At 36.6% G+C, this 14,538-nt stretch overlaps 1 protein-coding gene across 5 annotated transcripts in view; it reads right to left on the reverse strand.

Moving 5' to 3' along the window:
• Chb (CLIP-associating protein) overlaps positions 1 to 14,538 on the reverse strand; it is a 36,948-nt gene that overhangs the window by 14,865 nt on the left and 7,545 nt on the right. For all 5 annotated transcript variants that reach the window (XM_083033352.1, XM_083033355.1, XM_083033356.1 and 2 more), the window contains exons 2-5: positions 9,967 to 10,072; positions 9,245 to 9,416; positions 8,978 to 9,154; positions 8,117 to 8,193 (exon numbers count right to left, since the gene is read on the reverse strand). In XM_083033352.1, coding sequence (XP_082889478.1) covers positions 8,117 to 8,193; positions 8,978 to 9,154; positions 9,245 to 9,416; positions 9,967 to 10,072 — 532 coding nt within the window. The remainder of the gene's footprint in view (positions 1 to 8,116; positions 8,194 to 8,977; positions 9,155 to 9,244; positions 9,417 to 9,966; positions 10,073 to 14,538) is intronic.

The raw sequence follows: 14,538 nt of genomic DNA on the forward strand, positions 1-14,538 counted from the left end.
TATTTCAAGTTATATCGAATTTATAAATAATTTTCGCAATTAAATTTTTATAACTTCTATTTTTTAGTATATATTAATATTATATAAATATACATAAAATCTTTTATATATTTTATTATCGTACGCTTTTTTCAAACTTATTTCTTTATTCGATATCCGTTTGCGTGTGCATATGACAGAAAAGGTGCAGCCTTACGTCAAGTCTATTTGTTGCATTCAAATCGTAATTAAAGATCGTCGATTACATTTTTTCCCGCGGCAAGAAACTTTGATTATATCTCGAATGCTAATGCGAGATAATTATCTCGTTATGTTTACGCACAGTAAAATATCGTTACGTTTTGCATCGTCCGCTCGAAAGAAACCCTCAAGCTCAATCAGCGAAAAAGATCGAACAGCCGAATTGTTCCGTTAATAATTACGGAGCTAATTGGTGTGCGCGTACGGGGATAATTAACGCCGGTAAGAAAGATTGAAAGTCGGCGATCTGTCGCAATCGCTCGAGAAATGTACGAGATGAGATAGACGTTAAAGCCTTCTGTCTTTGTCGCTTTGCATTCATGCGTGCGAAGGTGCGAGAGCTGCATCTGCGAAACGTCGCTGCTTTCCATCGCGTTATTAACGTCCGAGATGAGATCGGCCGAGTTTCACCGGTCGAGAACATAAAAGGACGCCGTGCAATCGGGATCGGGCATTGACTAATCGATTTATTCAGCCAAAGACCCGAAAATGTCAATTATCGATTTCCACGTGTCCGCAGAAATGGGTTCGCCAAGATGATTTTTCAACGCAACTCTGCAGTGTCAGATCCCGCGAAAATTCTTTGCCTCTCTTTCGTTAAAGTTAGAATTTATTTGAATTATATTAAATTATATAAAGTGAGAATAAAATAACGAGATAATATAATAAATACATATATAATATATAACATGTCTAATGTATGTACTGAATATATTTGTATGTAGGCACACAGAGAGAATTTTCTTTGACTGAATGAAAAGAATTTTATAAGAATTTCTCTGATTAATATTTATCACAATAAAAAATAATAATATCGATCACAATAAAATATAAAATATGTTTGATTAATTTTACTAAAAGTATAGTAAAATTTACTAAAAGTATGATAAAATTAATCAAACATATTTTTAAAATTCTTTCCATATCATATTGTGCTACGATTACCATGATTTTCAGGGTAAATTCTAAGAGAAAATTCGCTCTGTGTAGTTCTTTTTGTTAAATAATTTATTTTTCAAAATCTTAAGATATTATTGTTAGGATCTGTCTGTATATGTGCGAATCTCTTTAACCGGTTCTACATACAAAAGAACACCGCCGTGCGATTTCGCAAGAACGACAAATTGTCGACTTCGCGGTGGAAACAGGTGGGTGATTGATGCGGTCCGATTCAATTTGCGCCAGTTTTAAGAACCGGCGATCTCTGGTCGCGGCAGAAGCGATCGAGAGAGAGAGAATGGAGAAAGGGAGGGAAAAAAGATTAATGTGGACCGCGAAATAAAAGAATCGGTTATGTCGACTCGTAATAAACAAGAAAGGACCAAGAGCTCGTGTCGTGTGTCGAAATACGCCGCCCTCGTAAATCTGTCCACTCCTCGCGTGTTTTAGACCGAAAACACGTGACCGTGTATACGAGAGATATTTCGTAAGATTTCGTACAAGATTTCGACGACGGATCCTCGGACGAATTTACAGTCGACCTTTCTTTTGCGAGAATTTCGGTTGATGCAAAAGAATAAGAGAAACATCCGAAGATACTAAAAGTTGCGGAGTTTCATTGAGAAAGTTAACTTTGTAATTCGCAATCAATTCCAGTAGCTCGAAAGGATCGATCCGATGTAAGCCGCGATCAAAACGCGGCAAGCGGGTAATAAATTATTATCGTCGACGGAGGTATCGCGCAACCCTTAATTAACGCGCGACGCGATGCATTAAGGCATAATTAAGCGCGAGATAAGTTTGTATGCGATCGGATTAAGCGGATCGATACGTGATTATAATGTTCGATTCGATCGATAAAAATGCGTTCCTGCGCGAGAGATATAATTTAGATTATCTCATGTATGTATCTCATCTCGCATTTCAAAAATATATTACATATATCTGTTTAATTATTCACTTTAAAGAAACTACAATAAACTGAATAACCGACCTTTTATCGAGTTTATACGTAAACTGACATTTAACTCAAGTTAAACTTGATATTTTCGGTTTTTTAATTTTATAAAATAATAGTTACATGTATATGTAAGATTATCGTAATGTAATGTAACTGTGTTTCGGAAAAGGAAATCTGCCGGGGATCCTAGTTGTGCAGTTTAGGGTCAGGCGACGCTAAATAGTCCGGCCACTTGGCGCGATGTAAAATACCGGAAGTGCATATGAACGGCCTCGATTCGCCGTGACTATGCACACATTTCCATGTGACGATGCAATAATTCTATGCTTCGCGATAAATAATTCTAAATATCGGCGGGCAAAGCTGGCAAAAACCGGGTCAACGGAATCGCGCGTAGTTTCCCCGCATCAGGTATCGTCTTTTTTTTTTTCCTCTCTTTCCCTTCTCGTTCTGTCTCTGCAATTATACGATTGCATGCGCGATGGAAGCGGTATCGATAATTATACTCGACGATATAATTAATACGGTATATATACGGACGTATATGTGCCGGCGTGGGCCGAGGGATGTGTCTTACATGTCTTCTTTTCTTTCGCGATGCCCGTCTCCTTAGAAATTCAACATGAGCGTGTGTGTTACGGAAGAACCGGGGAAGGAGTTAGAAAATACAAGCAAGAAGTTTCCATACGGGCAACTCTCGTATTTCCCGAGCATCGGGAGAATCGCCCGGTCGGTGTCCTTGGTGAAAGCGAGTTAGCAATTTAATTCATTGCTAATTAACGCTAACGCACGCCCGCGAATTCGCAATTCCGAGACGTGAGAGAGATAAAGTTTACGATATAAGAATCAACTGTGGAACATCACGCCGGAAGTCAACGATCTCTCTAGAAAACGTGATACGATTTTCAAGCTATTTCTTTGGAAAAAAAAATCAACGTTGCATTTCTTAAAAGATATTTAAATAATGATTTTGTTTTTTTTTAGACTTTACATAAGCCTTTCCAAGTGAAAAATGAGAAATGACACACAATTGTAGTTACGGTGTCCGTTAAAGCGGGACTCGGAGCGGTTCTCGGGATTGATTTTTGAAATGTCATGCTCGAAGGTCAATTTAAGACGGGCAATCAAACGTCCCGACCACTCGCAAAACAGGATCATTACGGACACCATTATCGGCGAAAATAAGCCGGCGCTTGAATTCCGCTTTTTGCACTTCGCATTGCAAAAAGAACGAGATATATATAATTGGCTGCTAAACTAGGTAGTCTCCCGACGACCTTCTTGTCGAGCAAAGAAATAATGATGCTCAAAAATAATCGAAGAGAATTGGCAGCATTCATCGCGCATCAAAGACGACCGGTGGCTTGAAAAATTAGCGCCAGTTAATAAATAAAGACGGATTTAGTGCAAGATTCGCGGTAGACCTTATACCGTTGATTAATCGCTTCGTTTCGCAAAAAGAAATAAATTTAATGTCTTATTCCGACGTCGAGTGAGTCGAGATGAGCTTCGCTTTTGCTTCTTTTCCCGATTTTTACTCGTAAAGATAAATTATGATCGAATTAAACTTGTCATCGATTTACGATGAATGTAATCTTAGTGAAAGTTTGTAAAACCTCGTTCGCGAATTAAATTCACTGCGATTTTTTATACCATATCTTATAAAATAAATATCTTGAAATGTGCGATAATCATTAGAAAAGATTTGAATTTTTAAAATTTTGCGCAAAGACTACACAGTTCATTTTACGGATGCTTGATACTTTTTACAGAGATCAACAAATGCTTTATTAAGATAGGTAAGAATCTCGAGAAAAACATGACGCAATTCGGCGCGGGAAAGTAAATGAAAAACAAACACGAGGGAGAAACTGGCAATCGATGGTAGATTTTCTGTGTGGTGTCACGCGCGTTCATGAGATCATCGGAAAATGTGAACGTCGAGATCCTTTGCGGTTAGAGAGACAACGCTAAGAAGAATCGCCCACATGGCTTTTGCCTAGCCGGCACCGAGAAGACAGGCGATAACAGACCTTGCCGTTACATAATAGCATACACAAGCTATTTATCGGACGACTCCATGTGTCAGATTAAACAAACAATTATTATATCATCACAGAGTAATTTGTCTCTTTTCGCGTTCCGGGAGAGAGATAGCGCAGAGATTTTCCGAATACCTTCAATTATTATCGATGTTCTGCGAAGAATTATCAAATAAAAAATAAGTTCTAAATTTATTTATTACACAAATTATTATAGATAAGAATCTTCTAATTATTTACCTAATTTAATTTTTCTTTCCACGATAAAATGAAGACATTCGAATACCTTTCATTGCGAACAATGTTACGCGATATTTATAATTATTAAATATATATTTTTAGCATTCGAATAGCTCGTTTTATTGACCAGCTCTACGAAAGGTTAACAGGGCAACGGTCAAAGAACGGTCAAAGAACGCGACGAAAGGGCAGCAGCCGGGCGTTATTCAGTGTTTTTCATATCTGATCGGTGTGCGCAGCCTGGAATCGTGTGGCTATGGCTGCAAAGATAAATCTGCGTGTTGCCACCCTACCTTTCACTTGCGCACGTGAGCATGCATCTCGCTGCCTTCGGGGTAAGGTCGCGTAATAAGGCGTGAGTTTAAGAGCGAGAGCGCGGGTGGACTCGTGGTGTAAATTCACGATGTGTTACAGGAAGGTAGTTCCTAGTCGCAAGTAATCGCGCGAATTATCCCTGATATCGCGATTATCCAGATGCTATAATTAAAGTCTCTTTATACATACACATAGAAACGGACTAACGTGTAATCATTCAAATCTAAGATAAAGCTTCGCGATTTATTCTTCGATTTCGATTCGTAGCAATTCATACATATCCATATATCCAGATCGTAAATATGTATATTAGAATTTAAATATATACTGCGAAAGGTTGCCAAAGACTTGCCAATTTATTTCGCGAAACATGTCCGTATCCTTCACACGTGGTGGGACATTTATTAATCGTCGCGCCTTGATTTTAATTCACAAAAGAGTAGAGAGAGGAGATCTCTTTTTATACTTTTCTAAGATGCAAATCAAGGAGCGCTGGCGCGTTCCGGAGAAATCGCGTAGTACTTATGTGCCTGTGAACCTCTAACATAACACAATCCCTGGCTGCACGCGCGGGGTCACGGGGAAAGAGAGAGCGAAAACGAGACTTATGCAAATTTTTGCTCACTCGCCAGGTTCGCGTAACCTTTCCGTGTCGCATAACTTCGTCGTGCGAGGATACCATCGTCACGATGACGATTTTAATCGGCGTCACAGAAATTCCACTACACGCTGGCGCGCTATGAAAAAAATATTCATCCCACGATTCTAATTCGCATTCGTAGAACGTCAAAAACACGGCGAACGGCCGTCAAACGTAGTTATACGTCACCGCCAACCGCGAAGTATGTGTAAATTATATTAAAAAAAAAATACAAAATTGAATTTATGCAAAGCGTTAGGCAAACGTTTATGCATGAATGAATATATGTTATGCATGAATGAAAATATCGATGTATAACACGTGTTGATTGACAATTAATTCCTCGGTATTATTTTCTCATTACGAGATAATTTTCAAACTTTCTTCATATCGAATAATTTTAATTAAATTATACGTTTTTAATTGATATGCAAGATAGATGTTATAGAATTCAACTTTGATTAATATTTTGGGATCCTTTAATGTTAGAGATATATGTGTTACTTGCGAGAGAAGTTGTAGAATATTCATGGGTGCATAATCAGCGTGTACAGAGAACATGTTGCGGAACCGCTAATAACGCCTGAGATTGATCCCCGGACTTTGCTATGACCGGAAGTTCGAATGTCCATGAAGGGGATGCACGGCGCTTCGCGGAAGATCGCTATTAGCGCTTCACGGCTATTTTGAGTTCTATTAATATCTCTGAAATCAAGCGAAGCGCCGCGACTTCTTCTGCCAAGCCCATGTATGATCTAATCGTGACCGATGTGTATTCACAGGGTGTAGCAAAGGAAATGAACTCAAAGTTGCGCGCATCTTCGATTCTAGATGTCTAGATCTGACATTATAAGAGGGAGAAAAAGAGAAAACAGATAGTGAAAAAAACTCATAGTATAAATCCATTTAAAATTCCATTAAACTCTAACCGCTACTTTTATTTCGTCAGAGATGACGGATTGCTTCACGTTAATTGATAGTAAATATTTAATGAGCTTCTTTACCGCTTGTGACATTTATATCGCAACAGCGGTCTTTAAAATTTACTTTGATTTATAATCCTTGATGTGAAATATAATTAATAACAAATAATAGGGAGGGTAACCTTGGCCAACAATGAGAACTATCTGACCTTTCGCAAAACTATCGCGCAGAGAGTGGTAATTAATGACGGCAACTAATAATCGCATCGCCAAGCTCGAAGAAGAAATAAATCGCGGAATCTCCGATAGACCGCCGAAAAGATGAAGATACGGACACGAAGATAAATTGCGGAGTGTCGTGAAGCGAAAAAGTCTTTCTTTACGATCTTAGCATTTTATGTCGCGATCGATTACGCAAACAGAAGGCGCGACGGTGTAGACGAACTTTTGCTCTTGGTCGGGCGCGGATTTTTCTATCAATCGGGAAGCGCGACGGAAGTCAAGTATACGATTGCTGACACGACATGTAATATTTGTGATCGAAATTTGAATACCCGGCGAGCCGTGCAAATACAAGGCCGTCCGTTTTCAAGCGAAACGGTCTTAGCTTCGGTATGAATTACAGGCGCGGCGTTTGAAACAATATACCGCCGATATGTATTGCACGTGGTACCTATCGCGACGAAGCGATTCTATCCCGCTCCGGGACATAATATGCAATATTATGTAATCTCCGCGACGGTGTGCGGATAACGCGAATTAGCGACCTCATTGTATCGCCCGTTCGAGGAAAGGAAGTTTTACGCGAAACAGAATATGCGGCTTTGCTCTCGTGCATAAATTAAAATAATTCAGCCGCGTGTGGAGTTAGCTTCCCAACATTTAAAAAAAATAAAATTTCTATATGTCATTTACATTACATATTGTTTGCCATTTTTAAAATTTTTGTTTTGCACACTTCTAAAAAAATAATTATTTTAAAAAAATTGTGAGACTAACTTCACCACTAGTGCCCCTCTGGTTTCTTAAAATATTTTTATCTAATGGGGATAGAGTTTCTCGTTTGCACATTAACGTTTAAAACAAAAAATTTTTGACAAGTTTAATTTCATATTAAATTTTATCTCATTTTTTAAAGATTAATTTTTAATTTATTTTAGATTTTCGTTTACAAAGATTGAATTTTCAGTGAGTAACATGGGGAACTAATATAAATTAGTCTTAAATAACTTTTTCTGGAGGTGTGCAAATCAAAGTTCAAAAATGACAAACATGTACAAATACGCAATCAAATGACGTATAGAAATTTAATTTTTTCGAATGTTGGAGAGATTAATTTTACGTGATAAATTTTAGATCTTATTTTTAGTCGTCGCTAATTTTCCTTTTCTTCGCTAGAAGCGAGAAGGTAAAAATTCTGATCCGAACGGAGATATCGACGAGTCGTTAAATCCAAGTCGGCGATGTTCCACGCGGTATACCGGCGAGTATTCTCGTCACATCGTGGAACATACGGTCCTTGGTAAATATTCATGATGTATACATGTAACGTTTAAATTACGAGGGAGGTAAAGTGAGAGAGTGCGAGCGGAGTGAGAGAAGTTTTCCTGGCATACGAAGGCAAAAATCGCACTACGTGATAGACTTCGTGGCTGCGCGATGGCAGCACGATACAAGTTGTTCTTACACGCGTTGAATAACGATATAGGCCCGAAGGTGACACGCGCGTGGCACACTCACGCCGTTTTTCATCACCATCGAGCTTTTAAATTAAGCGATATCCCGCGGCGCCAGAAAATTTAATCGGTTCACTCACCGTCAGATGACATTGCTAAGGGTAGGAAATCGCCGGCAGCCTTCAGTTGATCGAACTTCTCTATTAACAGGAGCATTCTGTAAACAGAAGAAAAACGAGTTTACATAATGTTACGATCTTAGATTTTATTACAATAAATTCCGCTTACTTATGACAAAAATATCCCCCTATAATCACCCTAACTTCGAGACTTATTGTCTATTGTTATATTTATCTGATGCCTAACTTATATGCACAAATTAAAATTTTTATATTTTTTTTTATCTTTTTGAAAGTAATTTTAAAAAATATATTAATAGAATTAAAATGATATAAAACATGATTTGAATAATTTTTAATTAGATGTATAATAAAAAATATTGTTATGTATTTAACTAAAATTATTTAAATAATATATCACGTGTTTAATATCATGTTATAACCGTAAAAATCTCATTAATCTATTAAAAAAGTTATTTTGAAAAAATAAAATAAAAATAAAAATTTTTATTTTTATTATAATTGTGAATTAAAAGTCTATATAAGAAATGTATGCTATAAAAGTTTACAATAAAAAACTTCGGATCTCTTTGATGATAGCTTATCTTGTTCGCTTTCTACTCGGTCTCAGCAAGTCCCTGACATAACTATTAGGCCCATAAAGATAAGCGAGTTCACGAGAACACTTTTGTATTGCTAGTGACCTCCACTTTGTTGTCATACAAGCTGAATTTATTGCATTACATTACACCAACCGGTTATAATATGTAGTGAGAAGAAGGCTTTCACGAGCGATTGAATCACGATTAGAAAATATGCCATGAAATTCTCGCAGACTGAAAACCGAAAAGAGAATCCGCTTTCACTGGCCATTTCACTTACTTGGCTTGCGGCACATTGTGCTTTCGTTGCAAATCAACGCGTAATCTCTCGCCTACATGTCGATAGATGTCCGCCAGCGTGTTCAAAGCGGTCTCCCGAACCTTTTCCGAAGGATCAGACAGCAACTTGACAATGCTCGGGATCACGCCCGACAGTGCCATCTCGTCTGCTCCATGTCTGGAAAAATACAAACATTTCGTACATTCCAGAAACTTTCTATTATTCTATATATAATATATTTTAAATAAATGCAATCTTGCGACTTACTCATTCAGTGTTGTCGTCAACAAAATTAGAGCTTCCTCTCGTAATTTTGCATTTTTGTGATTAAAAGCAGGACGAAGTCTATCGAGAAGATTCTGGGGCGACATGCATCCTTTTTCCATAATTTTTAAGAGCACCAACTGCGCTTTTTCTCTAGTAGTATCTTTGCTGTCCCCTGCAATAAATGCAAATTTAATCGTCAGTTCTCGTACGCGTGACAATATGAGATATGAAAGCGGGAAGAGGAGGAGATATTGTCGAATCACGCGTATGTATGCAATTTATTCTCAACATCAGCTTTGCGAGAGAGCTGAAAGCGATCGGCGGACCGGTTCTCGACAAATATGGTGTACATCTGTCATAGACTTCAACCTCATTAAAGACATTTAAACTTCAACTCCGTTCTATTTGAAACTCATTTAGCGATTAACTGATGATTCATTCAATACGCAGCGAGAAACTTGCTACTCAGATAAAAGCTGACAAATAGTATAGTTTTCTAATTAAAAACTTGACGTCAAATGATCTTCTATTTTCTATTTTCGTATCACAAGTACTTAAAGAATATTTATAAACAAAAATATATTATAAGCTTTCATCAATTATTACAAGCTGCGAAATTGTCAAGAATAATAATAGAAATTTTCTTAGCACTGATATTGTCGATTTCTTCTCGAAGATGATTTACGAGACAAATGAGTGGAACAAATACGGTTCGTACTCACCTAGCCTATCTATCGTCGGTTGAATGATAGTGGAGATGTAAGGTTTGAAATCGTGACCCATCCGATCCGCGAGATACGTAAGAATCTCTAAACCATTTTGCACAACCTGTAAAAAAAAAATACACATGTGCGTCGTTTGAATTTGTGGCGAATAATATCGGCGATGACTATAAGAGTGGCAATGATTGTCCTCCTTCGGCAAAATCGCATCGTCGCTTTCGCGCTGATGTGCATCAAGGCGATCGAGGTCTACCGGATAATTTAGCGAACACAGAGAAGGTGTTCATACGGGAGGCTCCATTACGAGCTATATTAATTAACACTTCCAACTACGGCGAAAAAGGTTGGCTAATAATAGAAGCGTCTTGATGCAATCGACTGCTGCTATCGATATCTTGCAGTACATTTTTCGTATTTCGATTATATAATTAAAATTATTTTCAGTATATTTTGATATTCAATATATTTCGATGTAATTTATTCTATATTATATATTCTATTTAAACAAACATTTTATTTTAGACATATCGAATATTATTTTTCGTAAAACAATTTCTAAAAAAGGAGTAAAGAAAAAAGAAACATTAAATAAAGAAGAAAAAAAAACATTGTTCTTTGAAAAATATACTAAATTAAATTAAATATATACTATTAATTTAATAAATATATATCTCTCTTTCCACATGATAATCTTGACTAGAATGTAGAAGAAATAAGAATAAAGAATAGAGAGAAAGAGCAAGGGATTGCAAAAGTGCCACGCAATATCTCCAAATCGGATGATACATATCAAGCCGGAGCTTTTTTGAAGTCAGAAAATTGCACCTTTGCATGCTTCGCTGCTTCTTATTATGCTTCACCTGCGAGCGTCAAATGTAAAATGCACGACACAGACAAATAGAATGTTTTCTTTAATTAAGGAAATGTGCAATTAACTAACCAGCGAAGCTTTAATTGCACCTGCTTAAATTTATGTTTTAGTGACTGTTAAACGCGCGTGGGATTGCACGATGATTACGGTGGAAGATGCAATTAAGTAACGCAAATTATTAAGATTAACGGCGTGATTAACATCTTATAACATTTAGCATGTTATAATTCGCAATTTAGGTAAAAGGAATATTTATGAATGTTGATTACAATTTACATATGCACTACCGTCACGAACTTCGAAAGCGTCCCAATATAGTGCGACGTTTAAATACAGTTAACGAAGCGCTATACATAGGTATATAAACCTATTTTCGAGTCGCGGGGTAAACGTTCTCTCAGGGCTATCGTCTGGTTGTGACATCATTGCTTAGTACCGAGAGTTTTTGCCTTCCTCTTTGCCTCTTTGCTGTCCTCCGTGTCATTATCTCGGACAGAAATATACGCTCTTCTAAAATCTATTCACAATCGTATCAACATATTATATAAACAAGTTTCTCATCGTATACGTCTACATTGCATCGCAAAACGTAAACATCTCGGTAAAATCTATCTTTGGACGTATCTCTCTCCGATATCACATAATCATATTATTTATTCAATAAAATAATAATATATTTGTACAAGACTTATAGATATTAATAAAAATATTGTGTCGAACAAATTCATTAGATAATAGAAGTTGGAAAAAAGATTTTTTAGCCTGACTCTCTCCCAAATTTTTTCTACATCTTCTAAATATACAAAGAAAATTTTCATCAAGAAAGAGTTTTTCATTTTCACTATGATCGTTTTGCGATTTTTATATAAGACGACACAAGGGAATATTTTTGAAAATATTACTAAAAAAATTATAAAAGGATGATGTAAAAGTTGTAACATTTCAAAGAGCATATACTTATTATAAGTATATTTACTTTTTTCTATGTCAAGTTATGAAAAGAACTTTGACAATGTAACCGCATTTACACTATCCATGATCTTGATTAACATTGAATATCTTAATCTCGTTCTAATTCGTTTTAATACAATTGCAATTATGCGTCCTATAAAAATATACGATTTAAAGAACTTATTGTCCTCAAAATTCTTGTGTGTATGTGTGCATGTTTCACATAGAAAAAAATATTATATGTATTGGAAAAGCTTTTAAAGTTAGCTTTTAAAACAATTCAATTTTGGATCTTCAAAATTGGCTGAATATTTTTGAAAATTGATTCTTTATCACGCGCCTCGTTCTGTATAAACGTACAATGAAAGCCGCACAATAATGGCAAAAAGATTAGACAGAAACAACGCGCGAGAAGGGGTCAAGCGTAACATACACGAGGCGACACGCACGCACGCACGCGTGGGCGAGAGTGCTCCGGCTTTACTTGTCAAACTTGGGTGCACAGTCCGTTAAAACTGTTGTTAAAGCTACGTGGGAGGTTGCGAGTCTCCTTTATACGACCGCAGAAGTGCATCGCGTGCAGATTCACATCCGCGGGGCGCCACGTGGTCGGCGGAAATGAGCCTGGGGGCCTACGTTATTAAACGGGCCGTTGAAAATTCGGGATAGGCGTATTTTCGGGTACCTTCAGATATATCGGGTATCAAATATGTCGCTGAACTTCTTGGCAATTTAACAGAGACGCGACAGGAAGCGAGACGACAAATTTGCCGACCATTATGAAAGCGACTCGGGTTACTTGAGTTTCGTGAAATCGAATTAATATTTCTTCAAATAATGAATAATAATTTTCAAAGCACGAGAGAAGTCTATTTTCAGACAAAGGCTCAGGGTTGGCCGGAAAAGTCCAGTAAGTGGAAAAAGACCATGGTAAATTCCGGTTTTTACCGTCTCAGACTTTTTTATCCAATGGAATAAACTGGCAAAAACTATAAAAATGATTACATTAAAATATATTTATATAATTTTATGAAAAAATATGCGTTTGCTTTAATTAATAAACCATATTAATCAGTATGATTAAAAAAATAAGAGAGAAATATAAAATCTTCTTTAATTCAAATTAATATATAAAATAAATTTTTTTAAACTTTAAAGATATAAAAAAATTTTTTTATTTATTTTATTGTTTTTATTAGAAAGTATCAGTTTTTGCCGGTTTTTTTCCCGGAAAATACCGGTTTTTACCACTGGTATGGACTTTATCCAAAAAATGTGGAATTTTGCCAAACCTGCGCAAAGGCTATTAATTAAATTACTTTCGTAATCGTCACGATTAGACGAATCGTGCGGTTGATAGTGATCACATCTTTGTCAGAGTTAGAAGATTGTTTCTTGCTTTATATAAAATCGCGCCTGTTGTTTTATCTTATTTTTTAAAAGTTTCTTATTAGTACACGTTGCAAACGCGACGCGAAAGGCGAGAAAGGGAGAAATGCACAATTTCACCGCGTCCGAGAGTCGATCGTCGTCGATTTGCAACGGACTATATTTGGCAGCCTCCATATTCCTCGGTTATCTCTTTCCCTTCGTGAGAGACAAACAGGTCTTAATGCGGGAGATAAAACGCGACTCGATAGTCTCGGAGCATAATTATTCTCGTTTTTTGTTGCAACAATTTTGAGACAACGCGTCCAACACTAATTGCAAAAGTTATCCCGAAAGATAAGTATTATATCCCTCATCCTTGAACGTAAATGAAATTTACAAAATTCTAAGAAACAATAGTATATATCGATTTTTTAATTCACGAGGCGGGTATATTATACGGTGTAAAAATAATTAAAATAAGTGGAAAGTTATCTCATAATCATGTAGATCTTGGCTCTTGAAAAATAACAAATCGATCGAGAACCGCTTACGACACAGTCGACCATGACATATATTTTCATTAATATATCGTGATTTCCCATTTCTCGATCGCTCACGCACACATGAAAATGCTGGATATCTGCATATTTTTTTCTAATCACCGCGTGCAACGAAGAAGTATGTTTTATGCACGTAAACGTAAGAATGTTATGTAAAAGAGAGATAAAAGGTGGCTCAAGTGCACATATGATACGTAAAAAGCATCGAGGTGAGGGTGATGTCATACTTAAAATCCTGAAAAGGAAACATCTCTGTGGCGAGGAAAAAAAAAGCGAGTGAAACGCGCGACGACGAAGATCGCGGCGGTTCGATTCGCGTTTTGTCCCGTGTCCTTGACATCGATACGGGTGCATACCGTGTCTTGCAAAAATGGTACAGCTATCGTGCTATAAGGAGAAACATTGTTAAGTCTAATTATACACGACGATTCACAGCTCGGCGAGCATAATTCGACAACAAAGGGTACTCCGCGTACTGTGTCGTACCTATGCATTTACTCATATTTTTACATTTCCGCGTAAAGTGTAGCGATATAAAAACAACGCGTCTCATTCGAAAATCACAAACGGAATATATATTTCTTAAAATTAAAATAAAATTGTATATAACATTTTTATTAAAAGGAAGAAAGATATTTATCACAAACACTTTAAATAAATATTTATACAAATATATTGCGAATTACGAAATAATAAAATATATAGAATTGTCTTCTGATTGTACAGAGTGCGTATAGACTTGAAAAAAAATTAGCAATAAAGCTGGTCGGTTCTTTCATTTCGTTTCGGAATCGAAGGATAGAAAGAGATCTCGCGTTA

The sequence above is a fragment of the Prenolepis imparis genome, unplaced genomic scaffold (genome assembly GCF_030444845.1).
Source record: "Prenolepis imparis isolate NDT839.2.m4 unplaced genomic scaffold, iyPreImpa1.0 SCAF_3, whole genome shotgun sequence".
In the NCBI taxonomy this organism is placed as follows: domain Eukaryota; kingdom Metazoa; phylum Arthropoda; class Insecta; order Hymenoptera; family Formicidae; genus Prenolepis; species Prenolepis imparis.